This window comes from Archocentrus centrarchus, chromosome 11, assembly GCF_007364275.1.
Source record: "Archocentrus centrarchus isolate MPI-CPG fArcCen1 chromosome 11, fArcCen1, whole genome shotgun sequence".
Classification (NCBI taxonomy): domain Eukaryota; kingdom Metazoa; phylum Chordata; class Actinopteri; order Cichliformes; family Cichlidae; genus Archocentrus; species Archocentrus centrarchus.
In genome coordinates, this window is record NC_044356.1 from 7,042,812 (window position 1) to 7,057,841 (window position 15,030).

The following is a 15,030-nucleotide window of genomic DNA, read 5'->3' on the forward strand; positions in this document are numbered from 1 at the left end:
TGTTTGTTAAACCAAGTCGAGGGGTGAGATTCATCGATACTGGTGATGCTTTCAGAAATGCACTCTGTGAACACACAACATGCTGCACGACAGACTATCGTTGGCTGGCCCACAAATAACCTTTATAAAGTACCTCTGCAGTTTTTTCTTTTTTTTTAAAGTTCATGTAAGCAGAATACGTTTTAGCCATAAATTTGCGGACACCCTCGACCCTCTCGGCCGATCTACCTTTCTTTCCTCCTCTTTGGCTAGCTGCTGCTCCAGCTGCTGCAGCTGTTGGGTGGAGCTGTCGCAAAGCTGATTGTAGGTGGTGGTCAGCTCGTCCAGCTGAGCTTCCACGTGAGCGCGCTCCTCTGGAGACAGCCTGCAGCAGAAACAAAGGAGGAGGTTAGCAGGTCCGAGTTAGGCATTTAACATCAGTCTGCAAATATTTTTCAGTCGCTTTCATATAAAATTCATGAATAATGTGATTGTTTCAAGTTGGCCATTGAGTTCAGAGTTCAGGTGAATTCACTGCAGCTTGAAAAAGATAACAAGTGTGTGTGTGTGTGTGTGTGCACATGCATGTGAAGTTAACTTACTTGCTGGCCTGTTTGGACAGAAGGAAGACCTGTGTGCTCCTTATAGCTTCAGCCACCTGATCTTTCTTGGCTGCGACCTGTTCACTGATGGCCTGCACAAAAGACAGACCTTCATGTATCTTCATGCACCATTAAAAGAGGCACCAGCACAACAACCTTATTCACATTCATTAAACATAGAAAGGGTACCTGTTGAGCAGCAAGTGAAGACTCGGCGTTGGGACCGCCAGCCCGTCCCTGGAGGCCTTTGACCCAGCCCAGCAGGTCTGAAACTTGGCCCACCCTGGCCTGCTTCTCCTCCTCCACCTCTTTCTGCACAGTAAGAAGGACAAAAGCAGAAACTATTAACATTAGAAGTTGCATACGTTCACCCTGTATAGCACATATAGTCATAACTCTTCAGTTCAGCGGCTGCAGTCACATGAACATGCAACAGAGTCACAGAGAGAAGAAGAAACATCACCTCCTCCTCCTCCAGTCGTCTCAGAGCATCGCTGATGTACTTCACGTGCTGGGTGGTTAAGGTCACTAAGGCGGTATATCGTGTGCGCAAGTCCATAAACTGAGGAGATAAAACCCAGAAACAAATGCATCACTGACTGCGTCAAACACAAAACACACAAACTTAAAAGCAGATCGTAAACCGCTCCCTCGGTACCTCCTGAGTGATGGCATCAGAGGAAGAGTGCATCCTCCTCCTCTTCACAGGCGATTTGTGCATCGACTCGACGAAGGCTCTGTACGTCATCAGCTGTAGCTCGTAATCCTACACAATAAAAGCACGGGAGAATTAAGTAAAGATTTATTTTATGTTTGAGCATTTAGTGTTCGAGCACTTAGTGAAAATGATCAACACACAAAGCAGCAGCCGGGTTATTTTTAATAGTTTTTATTTATTTTATTCTGTTTCAGTTTTCAGAACAGATTTTCTTATTTCAGGTTAGTTTTGTTTTACTTTTTTCTGTATTAGTTTAAATTTTAAAAAAAGGATTAATGTGTTTCACTGTCAGACATCTCAGTGTCAATAAAATTAAAGAATAAAATTAAAAATTCATATTTGCCTTTTTATTTTTTGCACACTATAAATGTTAGTTATTTTTTTATTTGCTTGTGTAGTTTTAATTTTTATGTCTCGGCTGTAATAAACCACGGCAGAGTTTAAAAAGACAAATTCACCTTGACGGAGGCACAGTACTGTTTGGAGTGAGTCTGACACTCGTCTAGTTTGGTCTGGTTCTGTTCGATCTCAGCTACCAAGGCCTGGAAAGACAAACAGAGCGATTCTTTAGAAATGTTTAATCTTTGAGTCATTCCTCCGCAGACTGAAAGGATTTAGTGGTGCTCACGGTCTGCTGGGCCAGTTGCTCAGACAGCGCTTTGCTGTCCATCTGTCCAGGCTGTGTGTTTTCTTGTCTCTCCGTCGTCTCTTCGATCCACTTGATCAAAGCCGAGTGGCCGTCTCTGTACTGCTGCAGGGACGACCCCAGAGCGTCGAGCTCCGCTTGTCTGCAGGAAAACAGAAAACTACCTTCAGAACATTTCGCAGCCACACGACCTCACAACACAGACACACACACACACACACACACACGACTCGTCCTCCTGCTCATCCTTTTCTTTTTAAGCTTCTTCACTCACCGCGTCTCCATCTGTCGTTTGATTCCACCCCACCTCTCTGTTATCTGACTGGCTTTGTCCTGGTAGCGCTCGATTTCAGGGCTGCGGTCTGGATGGAGCCGGCTGAGCTGGGTCCCTGCCTCTTTGGCCCGGAGCACTCCCAGCTGCAGAGACTGGAAGATGCCCTCCTGCTCGGCCAGCTCGGCCTGCCACCTCTGAAAAAAAAAAAAATGAGAGCCAACAGAAGCAGAAGACGGGTTAGAGCTTTTTCTCTTTACAGGGGCAGGAAAGGCTTTTACGTGACCGTGTGAGGCTCACCCCCAGCTGATCTCGGAGGTTTCGGATGGACGTTGTGTCGGCTGGAACAATGTCTTCTTCACTTAGTCTGCTCTCGTACTTCCTGACTTGGCTCTCTGCTTCATCCAGGCTACGGATCAGGACTTCCACTGTTTTTAACCTAAAGATGGAAAAGAACAATAAATCATATAATTCAGAGAAAAAAGAACAGAAGAGCTTCACACGACAGAGGAGGAGAAAAATCTAACTTTTCGAGGTAGACAGCTGAGAGGTTGTGGAGTTTATCCATCTTGTCCACAGCATGATTGAGCTCCGAGCGGAGGACAGGGATGCTGGACGAGGTTGGCTTCTCCTCGAAGAATTTAACGCAACGACGAGACGCATCGCCCAGACTGGAGCGCAGGCCGTCCAGCTCTGACTGCAGCTTCTGGATGAGAGTGTGAATAAAATTAAATGAAATAAAGCTTCATTATTATAACTTCCTTTGATAAATGTTCCCAAACTTAAGTCATAATCGATTCCAGCTGTAAAAACAGTCACGATCAGCAGCTCTGATATTTCCTGATTTATCCTGAAACAAATCTATGAACTCATGAGTGTTTTTTTCTCTGCCTTTCTCAAAGATGACAACAACATAAATACATGTAACGCTACGTGGAAGCTCAGGAGTCCTGATAAAATGTGTTATAGCACTTTGCAGCCAGCGGATGGCGCTCAAACTCACCTCCTGTTCTCTAATCTGGACGGTGGTGTCAGCGCTGTCACCTGACAGCAGGATGTGAGGCGGAGTCTCGATGCTCCTCATCAGTCTCTGCTCGGCCTCGTTAATGCACAGGGTGATGTTCTGCAGCTCTGACAGGTAGGACCGAGAGACGGACTCATCCTTCTCCACTGAGCAAAAATGAAAGATGAGAACGAGGAGGATTTTTCAACTGTCATTCTGACACATGCAGATTATCTGCACAAGTCTGGTCAAAGATCAGAAAGTGATGAACTAAATCCTGACTCACCCGTCTCCATGTTAAGCAGCAGGTCCTGGCAGTGCTGCTGGGCCTGCTGAACGTCCTTCTCGAGCTCTCGTCTCTCGGCCGGCGTGAACACAGAGCTGTCTTTGCTGTCTGACAGGAAGTCGGCCAGCTGGGACTCCAGGTGATCGAGGACATGCTGCCGCTCTGACGGAGACTGACTACGAACCTGAGAGGAAAGAAGGGAAGGAACCACAAACGGAAACTCATCACAGTGAACGAGACAGATGCCAAAGCCACCTCCGTGATGAACCACACACAGAGTATCTCACCGTGTCCAGGTTCCACCCAGAGACGGTCCTGATGTCTTTGACCAGGTAGTGCCAGGACACCACACTCTTCATGTTCACGTGCAGCTGATGCCACAGAGACATGACCTTCTGGTACAGCTGTTCAGCTCTGTAGATACAAGCATGAAGGTTACTCCCTACAATACTGAACACATTCGATTCTGATTCAAATGTCGTCTCATCAGAAATTATTTCAGCACCATTCGAAAAAGTTTTAAAACCCTGATAAATAAAATGTGGCAACTGTCTCAAAATGATGTAATATATTTGAGATCAGGAGTCCAATAATCTACAACATTGTTTGGACTGTTGTTCAGGCGGCACCACTTCCACCTGTTCCTCCAGCATCCTGCAGACCAAGGTTTGAGGAATTTTGCAACATTTGTGCGTAATTACCCAGAATGCACTCACAACACCAATCCACATTTCCAGTATGTGCCTCACCTGCTGGCTGTGTCGATGGCCTCCTGGTTCGGAGGCGGGACGCTGAAACACACAGAGGGGACCATGGCTTCGTTCCCCGTTGGACTGATCACCTTCCACTTGGTCCTCTGAGAGTTGTCCTGCAGCACACACTCCTCTCCTCGACTTATCGTGATCTGAGAGCATGAGGCGAGGTGCACAGAGAGGGAAGGACAGACGGGAGCACGAACGGAGGTTGGAGGAGGAAGGGGAGGTTATGAAAAGACAGATGTTGGAAAAACAGATGTGGAGAACAAGATGGACAGTAAGAAAATTAAGAGAAAGTATCACAAAGTGAGGGAAACATGATGGAGACAGAATGGAAGGCGAAGAAAGCAAGAGAGGAGAAAAGAGGAAAACACGTGAACCAAAACGCAACAGCAACAAAACTCAAAATGCAACACAAAATGCAAACGTGGACCTCATGAAGTTAGAAGGAGCCCTAACATGGTATGATATTAGAGAAGCTGAGCAGGGACGATGCCATGTGGTGTGAAAGCTGCTTTGCACCAGTAAAGCTTCTGATTGTGAAAGCAGCAAATCTGCTCCAAACTCAAAAATCCAGTGTTAGGGCTGCACATCACCGCTGTACTGTGTCCCCCACCCACCACCCTCTCTCACCCCTTCCCTGCACACACACACACACAAACAATAATGCAAAGCTGTGCACATACACCTAATACATGAATGTATATCCAAACTTAAAGGCTATTTTCTGACTGACTGAATGAGCCTGAGAGGCACAGATGGGGTTAAATTCAGTTCAGTTCAGAGATTGCTCCCCGCTCTTATCAACTGATCTCAGCCTCACAGCCATCTGTGACTAAACCTAACAACTGTATTAACTGATTCTCCATGAATAGGAATATCTACAATCTGCAGGAAAGGGACCACGTTTGGTTTCTGTTGGTAGTTTAAGTGCCGACACGTTTATATCCGCCTGCATTAAGAGAAACATCCATGTAAAGTGCAAAAGAGTGACGCATTTGCCACAATGCACTCCCCAAACCACTGACTGCTGTCTGACAACAATGTAACCAACATTTAGTCAGCCTTTTAAAACGTATCCACGCTCAGAAACAATAACCGGCACGCAGGACAGGAAGTCTTAGCCCGGATAGCAGCTGGCTATACCGGAAGCCCTGAAAATTTTCCCGTCATTCCCAGAGGCTAAGGTAAGACTGTTACCATAATAAACTTTGGAGAGATCATACCATCACCAGATCCCTGCTACAAGGATCCCCAAACATCAGTTTGACTTCATAACAACATTTAAATTAGGTCATATTTTCTATTTTCCTGTAAAAACATAATTCAGATTTTTGTTCCAGGGTGGAAAAAAAAAAGAAAGGTACCCAAAGCCATTTAATACATCATCTCTAGCTTCACTAACAGTTCGGGCACAGGGTGCATTACAATGATATAACCTGAAATCAGCTGATAAGAAAGCAGCAACCAGGGGCAGTACAGTGTGTGCAGTGTAAGAATCTGAGGTGAGAGAGGGAGAATATAGGCAGCTATACCTGAACGTTTGTCTTGCCACCCCAGCCGACAGACGAGAGGGAAGGAAGAGGAGGAGGAAGAGGAGGGAGTGAAGGGGAGGAGGCCAAAAAAGGTAGATGAGGGTATGGAAAGAAAGGGGAAGACACGGGAAAGTGAAGGAGAGAAAGATTACTTTTGGTTCATGTGCACGTTTGTCCAGATGTGTCAACTCTGTGGGAGGTTTCAGCTTCATGTTACTTTAGATCAGTGAGGTGGAGGGCCGAAGCACCTCCTTTACCGGGACACAAGATCTCACATCTAGCATGCTTCAGGGGGCAATCTAACACACAGCAGGCTAAATATAGCAGCATTGTGGGGTGGGGGGGGGGGGGGGGGGGGGGCAGCTGTACGACCTGCCAAGCTCTCAGAGGATGGGACAGATGTATAATTGATTGGCTTTTAGATTCCCAGAGGCCATCACAGCTGAGTCAGAGAGTGACGCTCACTTGTTTTTTTTTTTATCAAAGACTGAGCAGGAAAAAAAAATCATGAACTTTCTCAACGATAACATTTGAATCATCATAATTATGACTGTTCAGCTTCCAAACTTGTAACTTGTTATTCATGGTTAAGGACCACCTCAGGCTGAGAGACAGTGCTCATTCAGATGTTTTCATCAACCTGAACCCAAAGGTCACGAGCTTCAAGGAACAGCAGTGGAGTGAGGGCTTTGTGGGGGAGTGCAGGACCGAGGGGAGGCGGCTGGTGGCGAGGGGCAAACCGGGGCTACACTTTTTTTCTTTAACAGGACAACAAGCATGTTCATCAAGTATAGTAACACTGCTCTGGGTGCCGTACCTCAATCTGCCTGTAGTCACAGATGGCTCTGATGGGCGTTGTAGCTCCCAGCGTGCTCTCTGCGCTGCGGGGGCGCAGCTGCACCACCGTCTTGGCCCGGCCCACGAGGCTGGCTACTGTACTCCGATACTCAATGAGCTGCTCCTTCTCCTCCTACAGGAAGGACAGAAATCATTAAAGATTCAAACTTATGAATGTTGCACTTGTAATTTTACTGTAGGGTAGAAATCCATCGAGCAGCAGACGTTCCAGTCCAGATTACAGAGGTGTAACCTCAGTTTAACGGTTTACTAAATCTTTAGACGATGAGCGTTGATGTTAAAACCACCAAAATCACATTATCAACATTTCCTGTCTCAAGTCCTTCGATATCAGCTCAACGGCTGCCGGGATGAGCAACTCAATGTTTCCCGATTCTCTGCCTGTGTCAGCCTGACCCCCAAACAATAAACATTAAACAGGTGCTTTTCACCCTGACAGGCAGAATTACATTTCACTTCTGTCTCCCCCCCAAAGCAGAAGCCCAGAGCCATTAAGGATTCAGAGGGAGACAACAGGCAGGTACAGGTGAGAGTTAGGCACAGTCTGAGGCACAGAGTTAATAACTTTGTACATTACACCCCAGGAATGAATTTCACAGTGAGGCGGCATTCGCTGCAGTCAGCGGGACCAGAACGAGCGACAAACATAATTTACACAGACATAAATTAAAGCGTGGATGCGTGAGGAATTCAAGTTAATTACAACCACAGGCTATCGAGGACTTCTGTAAAGGTAATGAGATCAGCAGAGGAGCAAAGCTCTCAAATATTATATCCAGAGACCGCGAATTTAACAGGTATGACGGCATTTAGGGAGAGGTTTCCGTACAAACACCTATTTTATCTGGTGCAACTAACCACATATGAAGCAGTCATTCAATATGAGCGCACAAAGGAAAGATCAGGCAGGAAATCAGTCACAATAGAGGGAGAGGTCTGATCAAACAGACACATCAATCTCCACCTTAAAGAGGGTCAAAAGGATGATTCAGGATCTTTTTCTTAATATTCTGAGTCAAACAAAAGTTCAGCTGGTTTTTTGTTGTGTCATTTAAAGGTTCCTGCAGGACTGGTCGGCCCCTCCCATCATAATGAACTGGAAACTTCTTTAACACACAAGCAGGCTGACAGACAGATGCACACACAGCAGATAGCATGAGATTATAGCATCCCTATATATATAATGCTGAGCGCACACACTCGTGCTCTCACACACACCTCTTTAATAAGAGGACACGGATGCTGCTCTGGCCTGCAGAGCAATGCTCGCACTAACCCTGCCATCTGCTTCAAGTCAGAGGTGTGTGTGTGTGTGTGTGTATGCATGTGAGAACTAGGTGCAAACATGGCAGGCTTTCAAATGTGCCACGGGGGGGATGATTCAGGACTCTAACAGATTACTTTGCTGTGTCACATGAGGTGCTGCTGCCGCCTGAGGCACAGCAAAAACAATCAGGAGGACGGTGCTGCACCAACAGCTCGTCTACTGCAGGTCTCTGATGTTAGAAAAATGCCGTATCATCCCTCTTGGTGCCTCGGTCTGGGATACACCGAATGTTTAAGTTTGCACACTGCACACGCGCTGGAGCCACGGACTGAGGACACCCAGTTAATTGGGGTAAAACTATGTTACTTAAGATGCTTATCGTGGTATATTTTTTGGTTTGCATGGAACAGTTGTGACTCAGGAGGGGAGGCTGGAACATTTGGCGGTTTGAAACCTCATTCATCCCGGTCTCGATTTCAAAGTGTCTTCAAGCAAGACGCCACCTCCAAGAACTGCTCCTGAGGAGTTTCACAGGTGTGTCAAATGAAAGAGCTGCACGTGCACAACAAATCCTACTGTATGAATGTGCCGGCAAAGACAGGAAACAAAGTCCCAAGGATATTCATCCGGGCAAACAAGCTGGAGGAGCATAAATGCTCGATTTATTATTATTATATTTAGTACTAATTTAAAAAGCATTTCAGATTCATCTGAGCATTACTGAAATAAAAAAGAAGCTCCAATAAAGTCTGAATTTTATTAACAGGGAGCTGACGTGAAGAATTTTAATAATAAATCTGTATAAATAATAAATAATAAATTTAATAAATCTGCTCTGTATGGAAAAAAGCAACTGGATATTATTCCTAAGACAGAAAACTGAAGTGCAGCTACCATCGAGTCCTGCAGCAGGTCTTCCAGTTTGCTCAGCCTGCTGCTCTTGTCACAGCTGTACTGTCTCTTGATGGTTTCCTGAAGCTGGCGGAGGTATGACTCACAGTCCCGAGCATCACTCATGAACTGACACGAGGAAAAAAAAAAGACAAAAATAAAAATGGATTCGTATTCAATGACACAAAAATTATTTAGAAATGAGAATAATTCTATATTTGGAAAATGATCCTGAACTCCAGCCTCACCTGGAAGTACGCCGTGTTGTCTTTGAGATGTTGCTCCACACACACGCAGAGCTGGTCCACCCACTGCCACTGAGTCTGCAGGGCTGCACTGTAAGCCTGATGATACAGATGGAGGCAGAGAGTTGGTGGCATGCTAAACTTTATGTAAGAGCTCCTTTAGGGGACATAAGTGAGATTTTTGCAGCCTCAGATCATATAAACTGTAATCTATCTAACCAGGATGGTAACCAGCACAGACAGTTTCCAGCTTTCAGCGGTGACAGGGAACGAGACCGGCAGGAAAACCAAATCCCAAATAAGTGCAGTTCTAGTATTTCACTAAGAGGCGGATCCTAATTCCTACTTGTTAACAGTTTGCTCGACCTGTTCCACACAAGTGAGCCGGAAAAACCCGGAGACTTTAAAGGTCGTCCAGCCTAATGAATAAAAATCAGGACATTCACCTCCACAGTCTGCTTGGCCGGATGGTTCTCCTGACACAGACGGGCGGCCGTTTCCTGGAGCGACTGCATCGCATCTCGTTTGTCAGCGAGCTCTAACCGCAGCTCCTGCAAACAGAACGGGAAGAGAGGAAGGTCAAAGGTGAAGGCGGGATATTTTTAGAGCACTGGACAGGTGTGACAATAATATTTTAGACGTAATCAACACTTTTATCTGGAGTTTAATACACGTGGAAAACAAATGAGGTCAAAGGTCATCAGCTCGAGGCAGAGGAGGCCGTCGATGTGTGCGTGTCTGTCCTCTTCCTCACACTCACACTGTATAAATCTCTCTTTGCGTTCATGTTGGTGTTGCTGTCGCTCCAGTCGAAGGCGATCTCCTCCTCCTCCCTCTCGTTGAGCCAGATCAGCTCGTCGGTGCACTGCGACACGAACGCGTGCAGGCTCTCCAGGCTCCGCAGGCGCCATGACGAATGTTCCTATGGCAACCACACAAACAAAACCCCATGCTAATCAGCAGTGCAGAGACAAATCAGTTCAATAAATAAAACCTTCGTCTTACTGGCAAGTTTGGATTATACTGATGATAATAGTAAGTGCTGTGGGGCCTGAACTTTCCTAGAAGACCATCAGAGAAAGCAAAGATAGCTCTGGAAGTGAATTACACATTAAAATGTCATCATTTAAGAGCCCAACGTCCTGCATGTAACTCCTTAAAGGGGAAGTGTACCCCAAAACCTGACGTGCATGCTGTCGCAGTGCTTTTCTCCGTCTACATTGCTCTGCTGCGACTCTCCCACTTTTGTTTCTTCTCTTCACTGGAACAGAAACAGATTTCAGGTCTTCTGCTACTTTGAGACTCTGAAACCTTTGAGTGAGCAGTTTTGTGGAGGAAGGGTTTTCCTTCTAACAAACTACACCCACCAACCGTCCATCTACACCTGGTGAGAGCCGTGTGGTCAGCGGGACAGGATATAAACATTAACTGTCCCTCGGCTGAGCTGTAACGGTAGCAGCTGCACATTTCTTTGGGCTAGTGATACAGACAGGTGGGGGAGAAATACATAAATCTGATTTCAGGGTGAACTGTGCCTTTAAGAAAGATTTTTTTTCTACCACAACTGTGTGGTTTATTTTCCTTCTTTCTCCTGAATTTTAATGCATTTAAAATGGCTTATTTAGAGGAAATTCTACAAGCTCGTACTTCTTAGAGGAAGAAAGTAGGAAAACAGGGGAACATTTAGGGGCAGATGCAGAACTGTGTCATGCTGTAATGGGATTAACTGGGAAAGCTGGGTGATCTGGGGAAACAAAGAAGTGCAGACACACACACACACACATCCACCCACCCACCCACCCACCCGCCCGCCCGCCCGCAGCCCCTGAGCTGAGACTAACCAGTAGTTTGCAGTATTGGTGCTCCAGCTTGGCCAGGGTCTCAGAGTAACTGCTCTTGAAGTTGGGGGAGACTTTAGTCTGGGGGGGGGGGGAGAGAAGCTCATTAAAACTGAGACCACGAGTGCATCGATCCCAAAACATATGCGGGACGTCTGTACCTCGTAGCTGCGCGCCTCCTGCAGGCCGCTCCTCAGCTCCTCCACTGCAGTGTGTATGCTGTTGTGCTCTTCGAGGTTTTTCTCTATAGAGGCGAGGTCTGCTCCCCATTCGGCACGCTCCAGCAGCTCCTGACACACACAAACCAACAGGATGATTCACAAAGGACTGAATAAATGTCTTTATTCTGCTAAAACTTTAAAATATACACTACTGTCTTTTAAGGATGAAAATTTATAAAGCACAGTAACTAATTTTCAGAATCTTATAGCATGTGAAAATAAATAATTCATAAAATAATCAGCAGTAAAAACAACAGTCAGTTGCAGCCCCAGATTTTAGAGCGGACTGACCTGCGTCTCCTCCACCCATCCAAGCAGCTCATAGATGAACCTCAGGCTGCCTTCGTCCTCTGATGAAGACATGGCCACCAGCTGGGAGCGAGCCATCGGCCGCCGCAGGAGCGCAGCTCCGACCGCTCCCACGGCTCCCAGCAGCGTCTGCCCCAGAGACAGGCTGCTGTCGGGGGCCCTCTGGCTGATGTGCTCTGTCCCCGTGGTGCCCAGGGCCTGAGAGAAGTGGCCTTTCCTGTACACGCTGGAGCACTGCAGTCTGAGGGAGACAAGCTCCTCTTGTAGCCGGGAAACTCTGATGATAAAAATATATATCATTGTATAAAGGTCATGGAGGCTGAGACCTCTACACATTTCCTCTCCCAGCACTGATCACCTGATTATTCAGCTATGAAGGTGTTTAAATCAGCTGCCCTACAGTTTTAACAGCTCCCTTAAATGATTAAATTATGTGTCTGGTATAAATATTAGCTAAAATATTTAAAAAGCTTGGATAGTATGTTTCTGTTAGGTTATTGCTGCTTTAAAGGGCAGCACACAGTAGCATATTTTCATTAGTTTTCATAACAGCAGTTTAAAATAAACGGAGCAGCTCCTTTACACACTCAGGTAAGGATACAACAGGTGTTATAGGTATCATAAACTGTTTGTACTCACAGTGATTAAAATAAATGGTCTCAGTCATAATAATGAATTGAAGGCTGCTCTGATAGAGTTGTACAGAGGCCTGAATTATTCTTACGTCCATGAAATAATCCAGAAATTACAAAAACAATAATAAATTTAACACCATGAATAAATGAACAAGACTCATCAGTGATGGGATATCGTCTCACATTAATGAAAATATAAAATAAATGTAGAATCAGGATATCAGGATATATCTGAGTACCTTCTGCAAAACTACTCTGAGCTCATTTTGAGGCCTTACTCTAAACTTTTATCCAAATAATTTCAGTCACCCCTGGGTTAGCACAGATATAATGCTTATTCCAGCAAACACATGTTTTCAATATTAACAATAATCATTAAATAAACTATTTTAAGCCTGCTGTCAGAGATATTCTGTGATTATCTTTAACATTTCTACAAAATACTCTTTGGTAACCATCCCAGAACAGACACAAAATTTCCATGTAAACAGATAAAGTACTGTACTCTGTACAAGTCTGTATACTACATGATGTATTTCTGTTTATATGATCTATAACAGTAAGTCAGACATAATGCATACTTACAAGGTATTCACAACATTTTATACTCATGTGTGTACAGGAATATTATTAGGTAATGCACCCATACTACATAATCTGCTGATATCAATGCATGATCTATAACATCACTATAATTATACGGCAACCATGTTGTTTACATCTGAGCAATATTGCTGAGCAGTAGGTATGGCTTTAATATTGCTCAATGATGAGTCTCAGTCTGTACCATTTATGGCCATGAGTCATCCCTGACCAACATGTTAGACGATGCTCAGCCAATCAGAAGTTGGCATCACAGGCTAATCAATCAGGCTGCAGCCTGGAACTGATGCTCCTATAAACAGACTGACTCTTTACCTGGAAGCTTCTCACTATCAGCTGCTGCCAGCTGTTCAGGGACCGAGGTCAGCTGACAGATATGGGGAATCCCCACTTTCTCCATTTCAGTCAATAATAGGTAGGCATAGCCAATCACGCAGCACAATATGATCACATGATTAGGCTCAGCTAAGGGATCTCAGGCATGGGTGCATATCACACAAAATTAGACCAATTAGAACATACAGAAATTAATAGGTGTAAAATGAAAATGTCAGATAAATAAATGAAAGTAAATAAATAATAAATACTGATGCAAAAGGAAACAAATGTCTTAATGAGTCACTCATTTTTTATTTTTAGGAGAAAAAAAAATGTTTTTTCTAATTTTGGCAGGTTTGGTTCTCCATAGATCTAAAACCCTGCAAACCACCAAGCCCCTGAATCCCACCACCACAACACATTCTCAGACTCACCTGAACACCAGCTGCTCCACCTGGTAGTATTTCTCATCTCTGAGGATTTTGAGCTCCTGGTTGAGCTGCTGGATCAGAGACTCGCAGTCCTGCAGGTAGCAGACCAGCTCCCTCTCACACTGCACCGCCTCGCCGCTCTCCGCCCGGGACATGTCCTGGACACCGTGAGAGGGACTGATCAACAATTTGGCTTTGCTTCTGTGTTATTATGAAGTATGCTGTCCTGATGATTACTGTTTACCCAGAGATAAATTCAGTGTACAGTATAGTGAAATCATATGGGGGTACAATAAAACACTTAATTGTGGAGCGTCACTTCCTCTAACATTCAGGCAGATCTGTAAGTTGTGCCCAGGCTGAAGCACGCTGTCAGAGGGACGTGAGAGTGTTTGCACACCCGAGTGGTGTGTAAATATTTATTGTCCCAAAAGGGTGGTCGTGTTTACAGCTTCAACACATTAACACACTGTAAAATACTCACATTATTAAACATTTACCCAACATAAACCCAGGGCCTGTGTGTTTGTGTGTGAGTGTGAGGTGAGGGAAGTTCAGCACTCACAGCCTGCAGCGTGTTCTTAGCGAGGGTGAGTTTCTCCTCACAGTCCAGTGACATGTTCTGGATCTTATTGGCTCTCTGCAGCAGCAGCTCCAACCTGTGAAACACACAGAAGATGATGAGAAAACTGTTGCAAAAACTTTGATCAGCAGTTACACATCCATCTGTGTTTCTGTACCTTTCCACGGCCGGCCGGAGGACCTTCTCTCTCTCCAGCATCTCCAGGATGAGTTTACCCCAGTCCTCCTCCAGGTCGTTGGGATGAAGGCCCTGAGGAAGCTTAATACGACCAAACTCTATCCACACCTGGAACATGCACACACGCGCAGAGTAAATAAATAACACATCATCCCATCATCCATCGCTTCAAGCCCACAGTTAAGATAGAAAAACCCTGCAGTTCCTCTAATGGCCACTTGAGGCTGGCTCCAAAAATGAGTCAGTTATCACAGACTCCTGAGTCAATGCGTCCAACTAATCCATCGTTCTGACACCTGCACGATGGATGAAACTCTTTTCATAACTTTTCCATTAAATTGTTGCAAGGCTTAATTATGGGTGTCACCGCTCTGACCTACAGGTGGAGGAGACCAGAGGCTGTAGCTTCCTGCTAATGCTGCTAATTCGAGTCACTACATTGGCCCTTTCCGCAGTGTTTACTGTGTCGGTGACTTTGAAAGCAATTTTAATTGTCAAAGATGGATTCAGGGGCGTTTTTTAATTACCTTGCAAATGCCTGTTTGGGGGGGGTTGAATTCTAGTATTATATTTCTGTATTAGTTAGCAGTGATCAGCAGGTGTCTGTGTCTTTGTGATACACTAATACAGTCTGTAGGGTTAGCTCTCAGTGAGCTGACAAACCAAAAAAAAAAAGGCCGTGAAGCTCCAGAGCATTAAAAGTCTCTGTTACATCAGTGACCCCATTTATGAGCAATCATAGGTCACGCCACAGAAAAACACTGGTAAGATCAGCTGAGTGAGAATAAGAGGGGAGCTATTATCAGCTGTCATGTGTTTGTGTTTAATCAAACAATCTGCTGCATTGATAGGAGCACAA

At 45.1% G+C, this 15,030-nt stretch overlaps 1 protein-coding gene across 1 annotated transcript in view; it reads right to left on the reverse strand.

The window, feature by feature from the left end:
- macf1a (microtubule actin crosslinking factor 1a) overlaps positions 1-15,030 on the reverse strand; it is a 218,825-nt gene that overhangs the window by 77,699 nt on the left and 126,096 nt on the right. Inside the window, 25 exon segments of the mRNA XM_030740649.1 lie at positions 229-364; positions 582-673; positions 771-893; positions 1,045-1,143; positions 1,240-1,347; positions 1,758-1,841; positions 1,928-2,087; positions 2,220-2,413; positions 2,517-2,655; positions 2,744-2,922; positions 3,220-3,386; positions 3,506-3,689; positions 3,793-3,919; positions 4,255-4,409; positions 6,613-6,765; positions 8,815-8,940; positions 9,060-9,155; positions 9,503-9,607; positions 9,817-9,978; positions 10,898-10,975; positions 11,056-11,184; positions 11,407-11,701; positions 13,415-13,569; positions 13,977-14,070; positions 14,152-14,279. Coding sequence (XP_030596509.1) covers positions 229-364; positions 582-673; positions 771-893; positions 1,045-1,143; positions 1,240-1,347; positions 1,758-1,841; positions 1,928-2,087; positions 2,220-2,413; positions 2,517-2,655; positions 2,744-2,922; positions 3,220-3,386; positions 3,506-3,689; positions 3,793-3,919; positions 4,255-4,409; positions 6,613-6,765; positions 8,815-8,940; positions 9,060-9,155; positions 9,503-9,607; positions 9,817-9,978; positions 10,898-10,975; positions 11,056-11,184; positions 11,407-11,701; positions 13,415-13,569; positions 13,977-14,070; positions 14,152-14,279 — 3,468 coding nt within the window.